The sequence below is a fragment of the Leiobunum rupestre genome, chromosome 5 (assembly GCF_980474605.1).
Source record: "Leiobunum rupestre chromosome 5, qqLeiRupe1.1.hap1, whole genome shotgun sequence".
In the NCBI taxonomy this organism is placed as follows: Eukaryota; Metazoa; Arthropoda; class Arachnida; order Opiliones; family Sclerosomatidae; genus Leiobunum; species Leiobunum rupestre.
Window position 1 is genome coordinate 9,465,784 of NC_143388.1, and position 20,189 is coordinate 9,485,972.

General features: G+C 34.9%; 1 protein-coding gene across 1 annotated transcript in view; it reads right to left on the reverse strand.

Annotated features, from left to right (window-relative positions):
* LOC149943503 (gamma-aminobutyric acid receptor subunit beta-like) overlaps positions 1-20,189 on the reverse strand; it is a 182,789-nt gene that overhangs the window by 144,611 nt on the left and 17,989 nt on the right. Inside the window, exon 3 of the mRNA XM_090174893.1 lies at positions 17,055-17,122. Coding sequence (XP_090031019.1) covers positions 17,055-17,122 — 68 coding nt within the window. The remainder of the gene's footprint in view (positions 1-17,054; positions 17,123-20,189) is intronic.

Consider the following 20,189-nt stretch of genomic DNA (forward strand, 5'->3'; position numbering starts at 1 on the left):
GTGTATTAGTTTCACGTATGGTGTCGTCGGCATTGTTAACATTTGTGAGATCGGGGGCCCGAAATTGGGGCATTTGCCCATTTTAGTAATTGTTGGAGATATAATTTTTAGCGATCTTCGACTTCAAATGCACATAACCTGTTTAAATTAGGACCGAATTTGTTGTAAATTATAGTTTTAGTTGGTACTGATTATTTCTGAACTACGTTTTCAGTTGCGTTAACTAATTTTAATATTAAGTGAGATTTCTGGTCAATTCGCGGGACCCAACTGACCCGCGTATGCGCTATTGTGATATTTTAATTTCGTACCAATTAATACGGGTGCCATCTAACTCCAACAAAAGTATTCCCATGTCGCTACCTCATTTCCAAAACCAGGTAACTCGAAAAATTCAATTTGTCTAAAAATTGATTTAAATTAAAGTGTTCGAGTTTCGCTACTTTATTTCCAAAACCAGGTAACTCGAAAAATTCAATTTGTCTAAAAATGCATTTAAATTAAAGTGTTCGCGTTTCGCTACTTTATTTCCAAAACCAGGTAACTCGAAAAATTCAATTTGTCTAAAAATTGATTTAAATTAAAGTGTTCGCGTTTCGCTACTTTATTTCCAAAACCAGGTAACTCGACGGTTTGTCTTTAAATTCATTTAATTAGGTGTTCGCGTTTCGCTACTTTCAGGCGTATTAGCCTGAGGGCCCTCAAAAATAATTTGGGCTCCCTCAAAAAAAATCTGGGAGTGCCCAATTCGTGCCCCTTCAAAAGTTATCTGTGCCCCCTTAAAATATCAATGTGCCCCTAGAAAAATATCAAAGTAAGTAAACAAAATCAATAAAAATATCCTATTAAGTCAAACAGTCCAAACTATGTTATTTACTTTCGTGTACCTTGCTTTACTAGATTAGTATCACTTCCAACATGTGAAGTTGAAATTTTTAGCTGTAGCAGAAACAATAATATGGCACGTAATTCATTTCATACCGAAAATGAATCACAACCCTGATAATAAATCTCTGGAAAACAGGGCTGCCATACATTTTCGATGCGAAATAAATAATTTAGAACGAAAAATGCATGGCAACCATCTTAAAATTGCGTCTGCTTCACCATGTTCCCAACGAATGCTTCCGAAAACTTGAGGGAAATAATAACGCCCAATAACTAATTTCGGGCCACTCCCCAATTTACATGTATAAGACAAAATTACTTCTTTAGTCTTATACGCCGTTTGGTTCAGATTTGAAGGTTAATTTAGCGATATTTGGTAAGAGCACGTTGAGACCTATCGAATGCTACCAATATCAGGTCATATCAGTTTTCAAGGTCACCGGAAGTGACGTCACGTGGTTCGTATTTCCGGAAAACCCCCACTTTGACCCGTAAGACAAACAGTTCTTTGTTACAAATCACTAACCTAATTAAAAAAATACCTTGACCCATCGTGTACTTTATCACATGCTTATTTTCTCATGGGCTCTTGGACTATTAGGTGATTGGAAATAAATAAATTTAATTTATATTTATTTAAACCACGTGTTCCAATGTAAAACGCCAGTGTGGCCCGTGCGTGTGGACCTAGAAGCTCATTTTAAAGTAGGCTTAGCCTCATAGGTCTTTGGGAAAAAAATAATTTTTAGAGTGCCCCTTAGGAATTTGCTGAGCCCCCTCAATTGAAAATTCATAAACATAATTTGAGATGGAAAAATGGAATTTAGTAAAGCGGATTTTGAAAACTAGCTTAATAGGCGCTTCAAAAAAACATCTTCAAGGAAATCGCCAAGAAGAAATATATCCGAAAGCCAGGACCTCCAGATCTCTGTTAATATAGTGCTTGTTGAAATAATGGTAACTTTTCACCTGTATAGAACGTCGTGTTTTTTTAAGAATTGATGCGTCGAAAAAAGCTACTTGGTTAAAAGGAAACACTTATTGCATACCGTACCGGTGAAAAGTTTGAATTAATTCAAAAAGCACTATATAAACAGTAACTTGCACGTCCTGGCTATCGGAAATATTACTTCTTGGCAATTTCCTTGAAGATGTTTTATTGAATCGTCTATTCTGGCTTTGACAAACTTTACTTTAGTGATCGCGAAATTTGTATTCTATGGTATCTTTTACAATAACACAAGAAATATACGAATTTTTCATATGTAACTCATAAGTGTGCCTCTGTATAACATTTCCATAGAAAATATTTCAATGAGACATTGTTTCACACGGAACATACAATAAGCGGACACAAAAATGGAAAACTCTTATAATTCTTGCGCTATTGAAAAGGTTACCATGGAAACGAAATCACGTGATCGCGATGCACGAGCTAAACTATAAATTGTTAAAGTTTGAAACGAGTGAAGAATTCTGCTCGTATTTAATAATAATCAGCGAAGGTACCACCTTATATCCAGTGCCGTATTTCCGCCTAGGCCAACCTAGGCCGTGGCCTATGGGCCCATCCTTGGAAGGGGCCCTCCAGTGACCGTAATTACTGTATTCGAAGGCATAAATCTATAATATCAATCGTAATTTATATTGAAGAAATTTCTAGGCAGAAGATTTTGTTTTAAAATTACTAAAATTTCTGCCTGGCACTTTACGGACGCAGCCTTAAATCGCAATGTTGCATAATTATCGCATATTTAGTCGACGATTGTTAAGAGGTTTTATTTAGTAATATAACCGTAGAGCTCAGGGAAATTCAGGCACAGCCTAGTTCCAGGGATAAGAGTAAAGGGGGCCCAGACTTCTTATCTGCCTATGGGCCCAGGATCTCTAAGTCCGGCCCTGCTTATATCCTAGTCAACCAATTACACTTAATGCCTTTTTAAATCAGGTGGTTATAACGCGTAGGCGGGTGGTGACAAGCCCTTCATGCCACACGAGCCAGCAGCTTTTAGAAACAGAACACGAAAAATAACTTTATCTAATGCTCTCCGTATAGAGAACATGTATCAGTAATTAACGCAACTAACGAACATCTTCGGAGTGAAATAAAAGTAACGATAGCTAATAGTTTTCTGGTAGACGAAGAGAGAAGAAAAAAATGGCGGTGCCCTTAAGAAATGCTTTCTTTAAGACTTGGCAAAGGGGTGCTACTGATGTAATAAATGGCTTTAGTTGATCAAGAAAGAGCCCTTAAATACCAGTAAAAAGGGCCGACTTCACCCTGTCTCTACCGTTCGATACGCTTCGCGGTCGCTACTGGCAACAACGTCGTACAAAGAATCGTAACATTGCCACCCTTTATTTCGGGACATTATCCGGATTGTCAGTGCGCCATAGGACCGAGCCGTGGCAGCCGTGCGTTAGAAAAGAAATGCTTTTCTGGGAATTGCTGCTGGAGAACAATAAAATTGGCGGGGAAAAACTCTTTGTCAAGATTTCTGCAAAGCTCCTATTTCGGACAGATCTTCTTTCGTCAGTAGAAACTAGCCCCTTACCAAGATATATTTGAAGTGTAACGTATATAGTTGAAATTATAGGTGTTTGTTTTTCTATTTGAAGGCAGTTGCGTATATCCCTAAAATACTTAATGTTTTGTATATCACTATATTTACGCTGACGCCCAGTAGACGGCGCTCTTTAGTTTTTGAAACTAGTCTTACAAGGAGACATCCCGAAGTGTAACCGACCGATTTTGTTCAAACTCGGGGGATTGGTAGACCTTCATGTATCATGAAAAATACTAAAGGGAATTTATTCAATGAGCAACCGTTTTGCCATGGCAACGTAAAATGTTTTTGACAACACAAATTATTAAATTTTCCCATTGAAAATAACATGGGATTTTGACCTCAAATTGATCAAAAGTTGATCAGTTTTGATGTTTTTTTTGTCAATTTTTATCTGTTTTTTCTATTTTTGGCATTTTCGAAATTTTGAAATTGGTTAAAATTTTTCACAGGGGGGGCCCTAGGAATCGGTCAGAATCCCATGTTATTTGCAAAAACGTTTTTCGTTGCCATGGCAAAACGGTTGCCCATTGAATAAATTCCCTTTAGGATTTTTCAAGTTACATGAAGGTCTACCAATCCCCCGAGTTTGAACAAAATCGGTGGGTTACACTTCGGGATGTCTCCTTGTTAGTGGAGGAGGATAAATTGAACGGCGATTTTTGAACGTTTTTGAACTTGATATACACTCTTTTTAGAAACGTTTACTGGGCGCCGCCATTATCGTACAGACAACTAACGAGCAAGCCCTATACCGCAGAAATTTCATACCCCCCAAAACCGGTTATGTCATCATCCTCCCCGTAGACGGTAAGGTAATGGCGGTCGATTGGGAAGACGCGTTTAAGAGTCTATATGTGAAGTTGTTATAAGAGTAAATGGGTGTTCAGACTACACAACTTTTAAAGGCGAATTGCTTTAGCCACCAAACTTGTTCAACTAATCGGCAGTGAATTAAACAGTGTGAACAGCAAACGTTGGTACACTTTTTGGTGGACCAACCGTTAACGTTTTTCACTTACAATGTTAGGTGACCGATTTTTGAGTTGCAGACTAAACGAAGGCTTTTTTAAATGGAAAACAGGATATTTAAATACGGAGCAGCTACAAAAGAGCGAGAAATGGTTTGTTACAATAGAAAACAGGGTAATTAAATACGGAATAACTACAGAAGAAACAAATTTTTTATTTCAATGTAAAACAGGGAATGTGCATTCGGGGAAGCTACATAGAGACAAAGATGGCTGGTTTCTATGGAAAACAAGGTAATTAATTTCGAATCAGCTACAAAAGAACCAGAAATTGCTATCCTAACCTATCCTAACCTTAACATAAACCTTACCTAACCTAACTTAACAATGACAAATAGAAAACATTTTATAAGATAATAGGAAACTAAAATCTTAGTTTAGTCTACAACTATTAATACAATCGTCGCGTACCCTACGTCACCCAAAACTAGTAACTACAGCCAACTATTCAAACAATCAATCCATGGTTGGTACTTTTTACTAAACGCGGACGACCGCGGGCCTCGGTAGGTGCAGACGAATTGAAGCAGCCGACGCTTTGTCAAAAAATAACCAACTCCCGTGAGCCTCTGCGCGCAATTCTTTTTCATAATCACCTATTGGCCAATAATTTTTTCCAAAACATTGTTAAATCGAAAATTTCAGCGACAAACTTTCGGAAACTAACTCAGTTCTTTTCTCAGATTAAAAATTTTAAAAACACAACTTTATTTACACAATACAGTTTAAATCGTAAACTTATAGAATTGGACGACTAGTTTCGCGTTTGCATAAAAATTTAAAGATATTTTTTTGGGTTCACGAGTAAAAGCGGATTTCTATACACAGTCGCTAACAAATAACATATGTAATATAATAACTCATAAGTGTGCCTCTGTATAACATTTCCATAGAAAATATTTCAATGAGACCTTGTTTCACGGGGCACATACAAAAAGTGGACCCGAAAATGCAGTCCATAGGTGGTTCCTTTTAACTTAAAATTCTTATAATCCTTGCGCTATTGAAAAGGTTACCATGGAAACGAAATCACGTGATCACGATTCACCAGCTAAACTACAGATTGTTAAATCCGCAATCTCTAACTTCTCATCAGTTAAGCTGATGACGCGTTTTTCGTCACGAAGTTGGAAGTAAAGAAAATATACGTCATATCCCGTGAACAGGATTTCATTAAAGAAAATGCTTTTATGGCATACTTATGAGTGATTTTGTTACATTTAATAATAATTATGTAACCTTGAGCAAAAATAGTTTTTTTTTTTAAGTTTTAATAGCTAAGCCTAAAACTAGGCCTAACAAGTGTCGATTGTTCACTTTTTTAATCTTTATTTTCCTAATTTTACCTCCCAAACTGTAAAAAACGTCTTACATTCAAACTTTATTTATTTTCTCACCTCCTTTGTAAATTTTTCGAGTGTTATAAAATAATATAATTTAAGCTCAGGGCTTACCAGTCACAAAGTAGGACTTAGCCCTATAACCTCTTGTAAACAACGCTTTTTTTAACATAATTGGAATTTTAGTTAACGAATCGAACCTAAACTTAACCAAATTCTACGAAAAACTAGGTCAAGCAATCTAATCACAAATTCCAGACAACCTGGAAAAGATCAAGAAGACTTCATATGCAGATAATGAAATTGGAAACCATTGCTAATTTTAGTACATAATGTTTTGAAAAACTTTGGGCCTAATTTACAGTTTGCTCCTTCCCTAATAAATTACTAATTAATCATTATTATTAATTAGTAATTAACAATAATAATGTAGATATTTGAAAACCATTCTCGCAGCCAGCTTTGGAAATAAAGCGGTGGCACTGTACGAATGTTCGTTTGCTTCTTAGTAAGTAATTAACTGAGTATCGCCATCTATGGTTACTAATTGGGAGTAAAAATCAGACGAACTTTCTCTACAAGAGTGGCGATGATGGTACCAGAGTAAAAACCTTTTGAAAAAGTTTTCCACATATCAAACCCACAAAATGCAAAATGTAATATGCAAAATAGTTGCGAAGAAACTCAAAATGCAAAATGTAAAATGCAAAATAGTTGCGTAGAAACTCAAAATGCAAAATAGTGGCGTAGAAACTCAGAATGCAAAATGTAAAATGCAAAATAGTTGCGTAGAAACTCAAAATGCAAAATAGTTGCGTTGAAACTCAAAATGCAAAATGTTAAATGCAAAATAGTTGCGTAGAAACTCAAAATGCAAAATGTAAAATGCAAAATAGTTGCGTAGAAACTCAAAATGCAAAATAGTTGCGTAGAAACTCAAAATGCAAAATAGTTGCGTAGAAACTCAAAATGCAAAATGTAAAATGCAAAATACTGTTTTTAACTCAAAATGCATTTTGAACAACCCTGATAAACGCCTTGTTTGGTGGAAAAGGGTGAATAGCGTAGGGTGACCAATATTGTTATATCGGTTATGAACCACTAATTTTGCACTAATAAAATTGCGTAGCCTCAACGATATTTTAGTTAAATATAAGCCTAGCGAATACGTTTTAGCATAGCCCAAAAATACATTTTAGAATAGATCAAGGTAATAATAATAATTATAATAATAATCACCACCTTAGGCCTAAGTCATCAAGCGACTTTTGTAGCCTTTAATTCAGGTGGCCGGGTTACAATGCGTAGGAGGGTGGTGGCAAGCCCTCATGCCACGCGAACCAACAGCTCCCTACACTAACTATTACCGTTAACCTCAAAGGCGCTTGAAAACTGAAAGTAAGACTTTTTTTGGTATTTCAAGCTCCTTTGAAAACCGCGAATATGTGTAATTAACAAGCGTACTTCATAGTTTCGGAAACCTTCGACACCCAATTTTAATTAACACAATGCCTGACGGCGTTGTCTAAATTTAATCAGAAACTACAATGCAATTTCCTTTTGGGCGATGAGAACAAAACCATCCGACCACAAATGCAATTTGAACAACCCTGACAGTGAGTGTAGGGAGCTGTTGGATCGAGTGGCACCACCCTCTAACGCATTGTAGATGACTTGGGCATTGGGTATTAGTCTAGCTGATTATTTAATTGGTGTTGTAATACCATTCATTATATCTATAAATGTATCAACTACTTTTCGTGACAAACTACCCCAAGAGAAACTTGCTACATTAATTGGCCATGTCGAATTTTTTCCATCTGGTGCCATTCAAAGATTTTAAAACAATATGTCGGGTTTTTTTTAAATACTTTTATTTAAAAAATTCCAATCTAGATCTGTAAAATACGAATCAATTGAAATATAACAAAAAAAAAGGAGTTTTAATATAGAAAGTTTAAAAATAAACACAGTCAATTTTTAGCACTGTAAACTTTCGCTGGTTCTTTGAACTGAACATTCAATGGAAATCAATTTGCCTTACTCCGTGCGCGAGTGTATGGCCGAAATCCAAAGGCAATTCCAATTTCAATACCCCAATAAATATAAATTCAGAGTGGCGTTTGGGGCTTTAGATTTAAGTAAAAAGTGTACCTTTTGAGAAGAAGTGTATTTGAAAGGAGTTCAATGCGGAAATTCAATCATGACTAAAACCGGAAGAGCTCTATAAACCCGGCGCGATTGATTTGAATGTAAAGGTGCGGATGGGAAGGACAATTTGGCGACAATTTATTTCCCAGCGCAAATGACGGGGACTTTACTCTCCCTAAAGCCATTCACCGAAGTCCCATCTAAGTTAAGGCACAAACTGTATTCTCTATAAAATCCCATATCTATTCGATAGAAAACTCTCCCCGGAGATTCTTTGGATCAATCAATCCAGGATACATATAGTAAATTTCGGATACTGACGACCACACTCAGTTTCGTAAAATGCCCGGGCATCCAGCAGCGAATTGAATGTGTTAGTTTCGCGTGCAAGATAGTGTATACTCAATCGTTCGCTATAAAGTCATTACGCTTGCCGAACTTGTTTTAATGTATCGGTTTCGTCACGAGACACGTAGGAGTTCAGTTCAGTTTCGAAGGTTAGATCTTTATAAAAAGGGCTACTCGTCGAATTTTAATTCGTATTTTGTTCAACTTGTTCCAATGTTTCACGCGCTCTTTAATATTTTAGCGTAAAGGCTCGCGCAATGTTTTTTTTAATTTCAGGGGGCACGCGCAAAATCGCTCGAGCCCATTTACGCTAAAATATCAAGACGCGCGTGGAACTTTTTAACAAGTTGAATAAGACATAAATTAATAGAGTTTATGCTAGCGTCTATTGGCTATCATAGTGAAACGTCACTTCTACGTCACGAGTGACAGCGCCCGATACATCTAAACAAGAAGGTCAATGTTATTTTATAGAAAGGCCTATTAAATTACGTTTCAATCGATAGGAAATATGAAAGCCTGGCTCAGAAATTGTATTTATGTCCGTTTTTTTCTTCAAATTATCGATTTTCACCTTGAAATCTACATGCATTTCGGGAGTTTCACTCAATTTATTCCGAAAATGATATTTTTGAGTATAGATCTCGACCCATATTATGTTTATCCCTAATAATTTTAATATTAAGCAACTTTTTAGTGCTTCTTCGTTATTTTGATCAAGTCAATTTGCTTCGTGAAGTCCTAAAATTGAATTTTACAGTTGTAAGGTGCCAAATTTAAACTTCGTGAGGTAATGAGTTTTGAAATGTTTAGCATCTATTGGCGGCCACATTAAGGGGTTAGTATCATATAGCTATGGGTCTAGTCATATTAGTTGGATACAGTGGCGTAGTCAGAAATTCCCCAAGGGGGGTTGAAATATGTGAATGTTAAGAGGGGGGTCGAGAAGGGGTGGAAATTTAGTACAGTCAAAGGTAGTCCAAGGGGGTCTCTGGACCCGGAACCCCCCCCCCCCTTGTCTACGCTACTGGTTGGATAGAGTTGAATAATACTGAAAAGCTAATTTACGGTACCTAAAAAATAGTAATCTGTACTCCAAAAAGACAAAGACTAAAAACTTACTAAAAATTAGGTAACATATTCAAACCCCAATTTGTCTAAACTATCATCTTGTATTTTTTGGTGTGACGTGAAAACTTTACAACTATCATTCCCCTGTGAATCTCTTGTGTTCCTATTTTGCAATTTTAATGTTCGGTGGATTGGGGTTGAGTGCACTTTCGCTTCGCAGCAAGCGGAGCCGGGTTTGATCCCAGCTTCTTGCACTGGATGAAAACTCGTAACAACTCCTTCCGCGTTTAGTTTGTAAGTTTTATCCCCACTGGTTTAAGGGGTTTTCACTCGAGTTCTTTGGTTTCCCTTTTCCATAAAAACTTGTTGATGTTAAGGGTATTAGCTGGCGTGGCATGGAAGCCTTGCCACCACCCTCCTACGCACTGTAACCCTGTTTAAAGGCAATATAAGTCGCTAGATGACTTGGGCCTAGCTGATTATTATTATTTGTGCGTATGAAAATGAAATGAGGTGGTTTCTGCTGATTTATTCTCGTGATTTGGGTACATTTGTTCGAATTTCACTCGTCCGAACGGTGGTACAAATGTCCGAATGATCATTTGTCCGAATGCTGGAAAACAGGATCATATGTCCGAAAACGTATTTCATTTGCCCGAAAAATTTATCACAACTTTTGTTGGTGATTTGGTCGTTCAATTTATGTTAACTTTTCATTTGTTCGAATAATCGTTTGTCCGTTTTTTCGAACATAAGGAATTGCTTGTTTTTTTAAAAATATTGTTAATATAAGAAAATAGTAACATTAACGTGAACCTAACCTAACCTAACCTAACTAGTGCTCGGATTTCGATTAATTTTTATCCATGAATAAAATAAGCCCGGCGTTATTTAAAAAATATTTATTTAAATAACTAATAGTTGAATAAAAATGATAAAAAGTTTGAATAATCGCGAGTGAATAAGCCTATTATTTAAATAAAACAAACAATTATTTAAATAAATGCCACTTTTTTCCAAATAAATGCTTGGTTGCGTAAAAAACATAATTAAATAAGTCAAATTGATATCCTTTTTACCAACGTTTGTTAAATAAATCGGAAAATTTGTGAATAATGAATAAACAATTCCGAGCACTAAACCTAAAATAACCTAACCTAACCTAACCTAACCTAAAATATCCACAACATTCAACGCAATTCCCACTTACTATATCGGCCAAAGCGAAAAAAATTAATTATTGCACTAAAAAAAATATGGACCAAAAAAACAGCAATAAGAAATACTAATTTAGCGACAGAATTAGGACAAGTGATGCTACCGATTCGGACGAATGAAACAAACAAGTTCTCCAATTCGAACAATTGAAACATTTGTTATTTCGGCGGTTCGGATGAATGAAATTCGAACATTTGTTCCACCGTTCGGATGATTGAAATTCGAACAAATGTACCTACCCCATTCTCGTATGTGTTCCAAACGTATTAATTGTCTACCGAAATAAAAGTGTCAACCAAATTGTTCCCTCTACTTAAAATTAGTATTATGGAAATATTACCTATTAGCAATTAAATATAATTCTTCTGAAATATATCTCTAATTTAAATAAAAATTATATTTGAAATATTACTGACAAATATTTTAATCGATATTTAAAAGCTACTCAACGTAATATTTTTTTGGTATAGCCATTTTGAATTTTATTGATTGAAAATAATTTTCCCGAAATATATGTCTAATGAAAATAAAAATTATATTTCAAACTATTACTGATAAATATTTTATTTTATATTTAAGATCTTCTTACCTTTGTTTAGTTTTTTATTTTAGTATATTTTCGGATTTGTAAGTTTATCACTATGCTTCTTTATGCGGTTATCCTAAAATTTAAAGTTTTGAACTAATCAAAAACGTTGAAGGGTTAATTAATGTACTTGCTCCCTCCAAATTTTTGATCAGTTTATAACTTTAAAGTGACGAGTTTAAGGTGTGGAAAGAAGGTATGTCGTAGCCGAAGAGGCAACGGAGACCCAAACCAAAAATAATATGAAAGCCGAAAATTTTCTGTTCAATTTCTTTCAAAAATATGATCCTGATTTTAGAAAACGGAGTTACAATTCTCAATAGTAATCGCTGAGAAGATAAAATTTCCATCTCTATATTCTTTCAAAATAAATTTTGATATTATGTTTCAATTTTGATTTTTATGGACTTCGGGCATAGTATCCCTAGATACTACCGCGTCGAAATTCAAAATATTTTGGAGATTTGATAGTGGTGTCTCTAAGATTTTCATTTGGTGGGGGACTAATCCAAGGAAACATTTTCAGTCAAAGAATATACAATCCAAGAATTCTTTGGGTCTAAATTCTTTGTCTCAAGGTTATTACAGGTATGATTATGAAATCAGTGACGTAGTCTTGTGCTAGAACGTTTTTCAACTATTATGAATTTTTTAATTTTATATTCTTAATTTACCAAAAATAATTTGTAGTTTTTGAAGTACAGCATTATAATGAGTGACACATTATGTGAAAAAATACTTTTTTGGGAAGTAACATTTAGTTTTTCTACTCCATCGAGTATGAGTTGAAATTTGTAAAATCCAATTTAGTAAATCTCCAAAAAGATTCAATAACACTTTCTTAAAATCCGTGATTCGGTTTCAACGGCCAAAAGGAAAATCAAAACAGGATTTGAACTGATTTGAATATGATTACCCTAACGAAAATCACTTGATAAAATTTAGGAGATTGAAACAAGTGATATCAAGAAAAGGTCAAATAATTTTACGATCAAATAATTTTGATCAAGATTGGATCAAATAATAATGTACCAAAAAATCTTGATCAAGATTGAATCAAGTGATATCAAGAAAGGATCAAATAATTTTGACCAAGATTGCATATAATCATTTCCAGAAAGGATATAATAATTTTGGATCAAATAATTTAGATCAAGATTAGACCAAAATATTATCAAAGAAAACATTTAACAATTTTTATTACATTATTTATTTTTAATAATAAATATTTTACGAATTTTCGATGAAAAGTATTTTATTTCAATTAAATCAGAATCAAAAATTAATTAAAATAATTTTTGAATAAAACATGGCGTCGCTCAATATTTAAATTATTATTAATGCAATTATAATCCTAAGCCTTAATATAAGTACTTTTGTTCTACTTTTAGAGATTTAACATTTTTCCATGTTGGATCAAAACCAAATCAAAACTTTATCGAGATTTATACCTTCTCCAATTCGCACTAAACCGCTAAAAGTGCTTAATTACAATTTGGTACTTCAAATTCGTAATAATTAAAAATAATGTCATTTTTACAAGACACCACGAAATACTTCCATCTTTCTTTATTATTCGTTGTACTTATTTGAAAATTCTTCGGGCTCTTGAATAACATGAACAAATTTTCAATTCCGAATATTTGGTCAGTAATGAAATTAAGAATTTTGCCTTACTGTTTGATACAATTTCAACAAAATCAAAATTGGATCAAAGTTTGATCCTAATTTGATGAAATTAGCGGAAGCTGAGTTGTAAATCTTAAAGGGGAACGGCGAAGCTTTTCCAAATATGGCCTTATTTCCGTATCAAAAGATTAACAAGACGTTCAATATACTAACACGTACCTTTTTTGTCTTGAAAAAATAGCATTTGGCCCAAAAGGTTGAAACGAAAAATAATGCCAGGTGTTTGGGTTTGCATTTTCGCCGCCATCTTAGGGGCTACCGCCAGCGCCCCTAACCCCGTATGAGCGATTTGCAAACTATCCTAACTTTTAAAATCGCGCAATTTAGGCTTAAGTCTCTTATAACTGGAACGCGCCGCGCGTGCAAAACATATTTTTTTCGTCTTCAGCAGCGCGCGCTTTTACGTCGTTTTCTGTCTCACCGACTTCTCACCAGGTGTCGCGGCGGATTTCCCGAAATTTCTTTATTTTATTAAAAATTAACCACTCAATATTTTTTGATGCGGTTTTCACCATAAATTTTAGTTTTTAATTCGCTATAGGGCTATCTAACTGGTTAAAGCTTGACCGTTCCCCTTTAAACTTAATAATTTCGATTCTAATTAAATTCACAAAAATTATTTTTAATAGCTTTTTCTGTAAGACTAAAGTGCTCGTGCGAATCAGTAAAAGTTTCTTGGAAACTTAAAAATTTGAAAACAAAAACACAGTTGTAGTTTAGTTAATAGCTCAGCCTGTAGTGCATTTTTTTAACTATTCTGGCAAGGTATTAAACGCTATTCCTAGCAGTTAGCAGCCCTAAATTTATCCTTTAGCTTAAACTATTCCAGTTCATCTTACGTAATTTTATTACTTTACTCAAATGTGTATAGACAGGGGCGTATTAATCATTAGGCACAGTAGGCACGTGCCTAGGGCGCCACTTTTCCAGGGGCGCCAATATTCTGATATCGTTTTTCCATTTTCTCAAACGTTTTGTTCAAAATTAGACAGACTAATGTAGTAAAACGAAGAAACTGTAAAACAGGTCACATTTAATCATTCTTCGGCGAATTTATTAAAAATATCGCTGAAATATCGTCACATTGGACGGACAGTAATCTTGTTGCACAATTATCCAAACGCTAAAAAATACGATAATGGTCCGATCCAAGGTTAAGGTTCTCCGTTGAAGGGAAATCAAACTATAGTAGATACTTAAAAGTTAGTAAGTTATATTTTTTAAATGGTTTTTGATTTTCAAAACAAAACCTGAAATCAACAGCTAGTTTGGATTTGGGGCGATAAAATTTTATGTGCCTAGGGGCGCCGTCAGTGTTAATCCGCCCCTGTGTATAGACATTGGGTAAAAACTTGATCAAGTGATTATTTGATCCCTATTTCATCCAAATATTCTATATTAACATTGGGTCCAATTTGGATCAAATAATAATTATATCCTCGTTTGATCAAACAATTTATTTCAAAATTGGATTCAATTTGGACCAAGTAATTATGTAATAAAATTAGCGAAGATCTATCGGTACGAGCTATTTGTAAGTTTTTAAATTTTTTTAGCTTTTTTATCCCTTTTCATAATCTACTCTTTCGCTAATTTTATCATCCTTTGCAATGCAGTCCATAGGGGTGGTTAGCACTTTCACCTTGCAGCAAGAGGAGCCGGGTTCGATCCCAGCTTGTGGCACTGGGTGAAAACTCGGAACAACTACTTCTGCTTTGAGTTTGCAAGTTCTTTCCCCACTGGTTTAAGGTGTTTTCTCCCGAGCTCTTCGGTTACCCATTCCATAAAGCCTTGTCGAGGTTAACGGTAATAGTTAGTGTAGGGAGCTGTTAGCTCGCGTGGCATGCAGGGCTTGCCACCACCCTCCTACGCATTGTAACCCGGCCACCTGAATTAAAGGCTTCAAAAGTCGCTTGATGACTTAGGCCTAAGGTGGTGCCAAGGGTATTAGCCTAGCTGATTAAAAAAATTAACATCAGGTAATTTTGTGATTACCGTTTCATTCAATGTAGATAAAATAAAATATATAAATATTGGATCCACTTGGGATCAAGTAATAATTTGATCCCTGTTTGATCTGTCTAATTTTTGATCCAATTCGGGCTCAATTAAATTATATCAACATTTGATCCAATTTTGATCCCCCGTTTCCGTAAAGGTAGATAGGACACAACGGTTCCACCTGACCCGGAATTAAATCAAAATTCCATAATTCATTAATAGTTGAAAAATGAAGAGCAAACTAATGTACACTCTGTTTGAAAAGTCTTCGACAGCTGAAATTTTTGCCCTCTTTTTAATTCTGCTAGAAAACTATAATAGATAGTTCGATGAAACCAATTGCAACATTTATTTATTTTCCAATATCTTTCGTTATTTATTGGTTTCGTCCGCCAAAAATTAATAGTTTGGCGGGAACCGTCAAAACTCATTTTTGACAACTTTTTAAATATTGGTTCTACGGCACTGACTCGCGCGTTTTTGAATTGACAATGGTCGATTCATATTTAGAAAGTGGAAAAATTATCCCTCTACAACCAACGGTTGAGAAGTTATAGCGTTTCCAAACTTTCCTCGAAACTAGGAAACACCTAAAATGCATCAAGCGATTATAAATAACGCAACTTCTTTCAAACAGAGTGTACAGACATTTTTTGATATCAGAAGAAAACACTTTTCATTAACTAACTGGTGAGGTAACATTTCAGTACTCCTTGTGATACCCCCGAAAAAAACATTTTTTTCAATTATGTGTCATTAATATCACGATTTTTAGAATAATTTTTCAGAACTAGTATCTAGATTCCACACTCAAACTTACTTAGTAAACCAAATATTTAATTAATTTTAATGGCTAAATTGAAAGTTGTTAAAAAAAATGCCAAGTAGGGCGAATCCGGTAAACGTCATAAGCCAAAAGCCAAAACTTTTTGCGATTATAACACCGAATTCAGAAATTTTATTTTAGAATAGAGAAGAAAACGTTTATTAAAAGGTTTTAACCATGGTGACACTTTTTAATAGCCAATAGGAACTCTGCTTTGAATTTCACCCACATAATTGCAAATTATCCAATTGAACGGAGCTTAGTCTATTGGGAACTAAATATTTATCCCATTTTACTAAATGTTATAAAAACTTATAATTTAATTTCGTACCATACGAAAATGTTATTGCAAATAAGGTTATTTCACTGATACGTACACAGTAATTTAAAAACTTAATAAATATTTTATTGTAACGGTATATTGCGCCAAACAGTATAACAAATATTTCACAGTCAACACATATATGTAGAATTGATTTATAATTGAGGGTCGCAATGTGAGTGGGTACACTTACAAGGAGACCACCCGAGGTGTTACACACCGATTTTGTTCAAACTCGGAGGATTGGTAGACATTCATGTAACTTGAAAAATCCTAAAGGGATTTTATTCAATGGGCAACGGGTTTGCCATGGCAACGAAAAATGTTTTGACAACATAAAATAACATGGGATTTTGAGCGATTTCCCTGTGAAAAAAATTAAAGAAATTGTTCAAAATGTGACAAATTTTGATTTTTTTCGTCCATTTTTATCAATTTTTTTATCATTTTGGTATTTTAATTTTTTTTTCAATTTTGTAAAATGTTTCACATGGGGGGACCCCGTGGAATCGGTCAAAATCCCATGTTATTTTCAATGGGAAAATTTCCATTTTATGTTGTCAAAAACATTTTTCGTTGCCATGGCAAAACCATTGCCCATTGAATAAAATCCCTTTAGGATTTTTCAAGTTACATGAAGGTCTACCAATCCCCCGAGTTTGACCAAAATCGGTGTGTAACACCTTGGGTAGTCTTCTTGTTAGAGTGTCTTTCAAGGTGTCAGGAGTTTGGATGCAATAGAAATGAAATTTATGGTATCGTAATCAAGGAATGATGAAATCTGATATTTGTGACGAAAACCGTAAACTTTTATCACCAATGTTCGCGACGATATCATTTTTTTCTAAATGTAATGTTGTTTTAGTTTCACGGTTCAAAATTTTGATTTTAAGAGTCACGCGTAAAAGGCGATTTGGGGGCAATATCCGAAGAACGATTTCGAAGGATTCTATTGTGCTTGTTTAATGAGGTGAAACATTTTTCGCTAAATAAAGAATTTAGCCAATTGAACTCACCATTTGTACTTCGGATACTGAACTGATACTTATGATATACATTGTTACGCCCACCACCACAGGAGTACCTATAAAATAGTAATCGAAATTAGTTAATTAGTTTATTTAAGTACTGAAAAATACACAAGCAAATTTACAAACTCGTATACATCTATTTCGTAATAATTTTGAGATTGTCAATGCATTTTCATTAAACTGATTGGGATATCGTACAATTGGTATGAATAACAATTGTATCGTGTGAACAGAGACGTCCCTTTGGGGGAGATAGAGAAAATGAAGTTATTCTTGAAAGCTTTTTTTTTAAATAAACATTTCGCAAAGTGAATCGGAAAAATTCACTTTTCCAATTTAACCTCCCGAACGTGAAACAAATTTATCGCAGATTCAGTGTTTTTTATTCACTCTTAAGCTTTCTAATATTTTATGAACGAAAACCAATTAAATTGATTTAAAAATAAGCGCTTTAAATTCGGAGCGGCTAAATCTGAACAGTCAGAGGTTTTTCCCCTATAGGTGGGACACTTGCACGCGAACTTTCCTCCAACTGGTAATTTAGATAATTAAGTCCCCAAAATGTAATCGAGCCAGTTCGCAATTATCATTGGCGCGTATACGGAAACAATTCGTTTCGGAAGAACTTTCCTACTTTTATTCCGTTTTAAAATTTGCATAAATAGTCGCTCGCAAAATGCGAGTTGACATTTAAATTTATCGAGGCACGTCGACCCCCTCCAAATTGCGGAGGCCCGGATTTTTCTGGCCATTTACTGATTCTGATTTAGGCGAACTGGTGCCTTTAGTACTGACCGCTCCAAGGCGATAGTCCTTTATGCCGACAAGAGTTATGGACGGGACAAAAACATCGAACCGAAAGCAGTATGGCGTGCGTTAGTCGGAAGCTTAAGGGCTCGCAGTCCGAGTTTGCGGTATAGCTACTAGCACGTATCTAATTAAACAAAGTGTTGGAGAAATTTGATTAAAAGCGTGAGTTGGTCGAATTCTTCTATTGTGACAAATTGAGCGACAAATGTCTTCCACGAATTCATATATTTCAATAGAAACTTAAATGGTATAGTTAGATTTCAACTCCGCAGTTGGTTCATAAATAAAGGGGACGTATTTCACTTTCAAACGTTGCTTTAATTTCGTATAGTTTAATAGTTCTTGTTTTATAATGGACACCGAAACGTTAGAGAAATTTCATTTCTTTTATAGAAGACTGAATTATGTTCTTACTTATACGTTTGTTTTCCGGGTTTTTAAGTAAAATTTTTACGTATCTTTCGTTTAATTGTTCTGGTTTCATCAAGGACACCGAAACGTTAGAGAAGATACATTTAGGTTATTTAAAAGACTGAATTATGTTCTAATTTATATTCTTGTTTTGGAGACATTTAGCGCTTCAAACTGATTTCTGGTCTAGCTTTCAACCACTTTTACGCAATACACCTGTCATAGAAAGTCGTTACAGTTTGGTAACAATTTGCAAACTAGGTCTCTAAAGCCTAACATTTTACAATATATATTTCTTAATTACCATAAGCCGCGCGTTTCAAAGTATTTGGGGTAAAGAATAGTTCAATTTAATCATTTTGAGTATCTCCTAAGGGCTCTTGAGCGGAATTTTCTTCTTTAGACAGGAAATTGTTCTTAGTTCGGAAAGCCCGTGGACGAAGAGAGCTTCCACATTAAATTGATTTCCCCAAAGAGAACTAGGCTAAATGCGTCCATACGCGACTGTCTACACGACACACGCAAGTTGCCAGCGTACGCGATTGCCGTTAGCACCGATTGGAAAGAAAGATATCGATTCTAAGTTATTCTTTTAATCCAGTCCTTCTGCCCTCTCTAGTTGTCTATGTACGTTGTAAATTAGTATCAAGGGTTGATAGTTTGAAGTTTGCGAGGCATCATACGCAACGTAAATCAATAATAACTTTGAAATGAGGCGAACTGAGAAATTTGGGAATGATACGAGCGTAAAACTGGATAATTGCCGCTTCCCATTTATAGTTAAACGAAATTAAGTACCGTATTATATCATTTCTAGCAATTTGCATATCGCAATTTGCCAAATAGTATAATAATAATAATCGGCTAGGCTAATACCCAAGGCACTATCTTAGGCCCAAGTCATCTAGCACTTTATAATCCCTTGGGAATCCTTTTTTTTTCTTCTTACATTGGTTGTGGGCTAAGTCATTAATGACTTGTAATCCCTTTAAACAGGTTGCCGGGTTACAATGCGTAGTAGGGTGGTGGCAAGCCTTTCAAAGAACTTACTTGCATTCGTATTCAAATGCAACATGGAAACGTATGGAAAAGTTAGTAAACTGCAGACCCATGAGAAAAAGAGCTTTGGAGGTTAGATTTTCTCTGGTTATCACACCGTGGGTGGCAGGTAGACCAGTTCCCCTTCTTATCTTATGAAATTTCATTGTTCTTTTTACTAAGGTGGTGTTGGGGAATGCTTAGCAATAAGAGGAGGTTTCACCTTTCCATAAAACTTGTAGAGGTTAACATTGTAGGGAACTGTTGGCTCGTGTGACATGAAGGGCTTGTTGCCACCATCCTACGCATTGTAGCCTGGCCAGCTGAATTAAAGGCATTAAAGGTCGCTAGCTCACTTGGGCCTGTGGTGATGCCATGGATATTATTATGAAGGTTTTACTACGAGTCTACCCACTTTTATTAATTTCTGGTTGCCTAACTGTATAGCAATTTCGTCGTCGGTTTTCCATTTTTGGTTTTGGTAGTTTCTGATTTTATCGGTTTTTCAACCAACCTACTTATTTGAGTGGTGTATCGTAAATGGTCTATTTGGACTCTTTCTAACGTTTGAGGGGTTTTGACATTTATTTTTTAATTTTTAATTGTCTAGAGTATAAACGTTTTAGAAGATTGGCAACTTCTAGGCGGATTCGAAATTTTGAGTGATTTTAAAAGTTTCGGGTGTCTTTTATATTTCAAATTAAAATTTATTATCAGATTTAAAAATTAATTACAATTGATTGATCGTTTTGAATAGTTAAAATACCTGTTTCTGAATTTTACGGAGCTTTTTCCATTTCTGATTTTAGAGTGGTTTTAGTCGTGTCTAAGTTTAGACAGTTTTCTACGCCTTTTCATTTT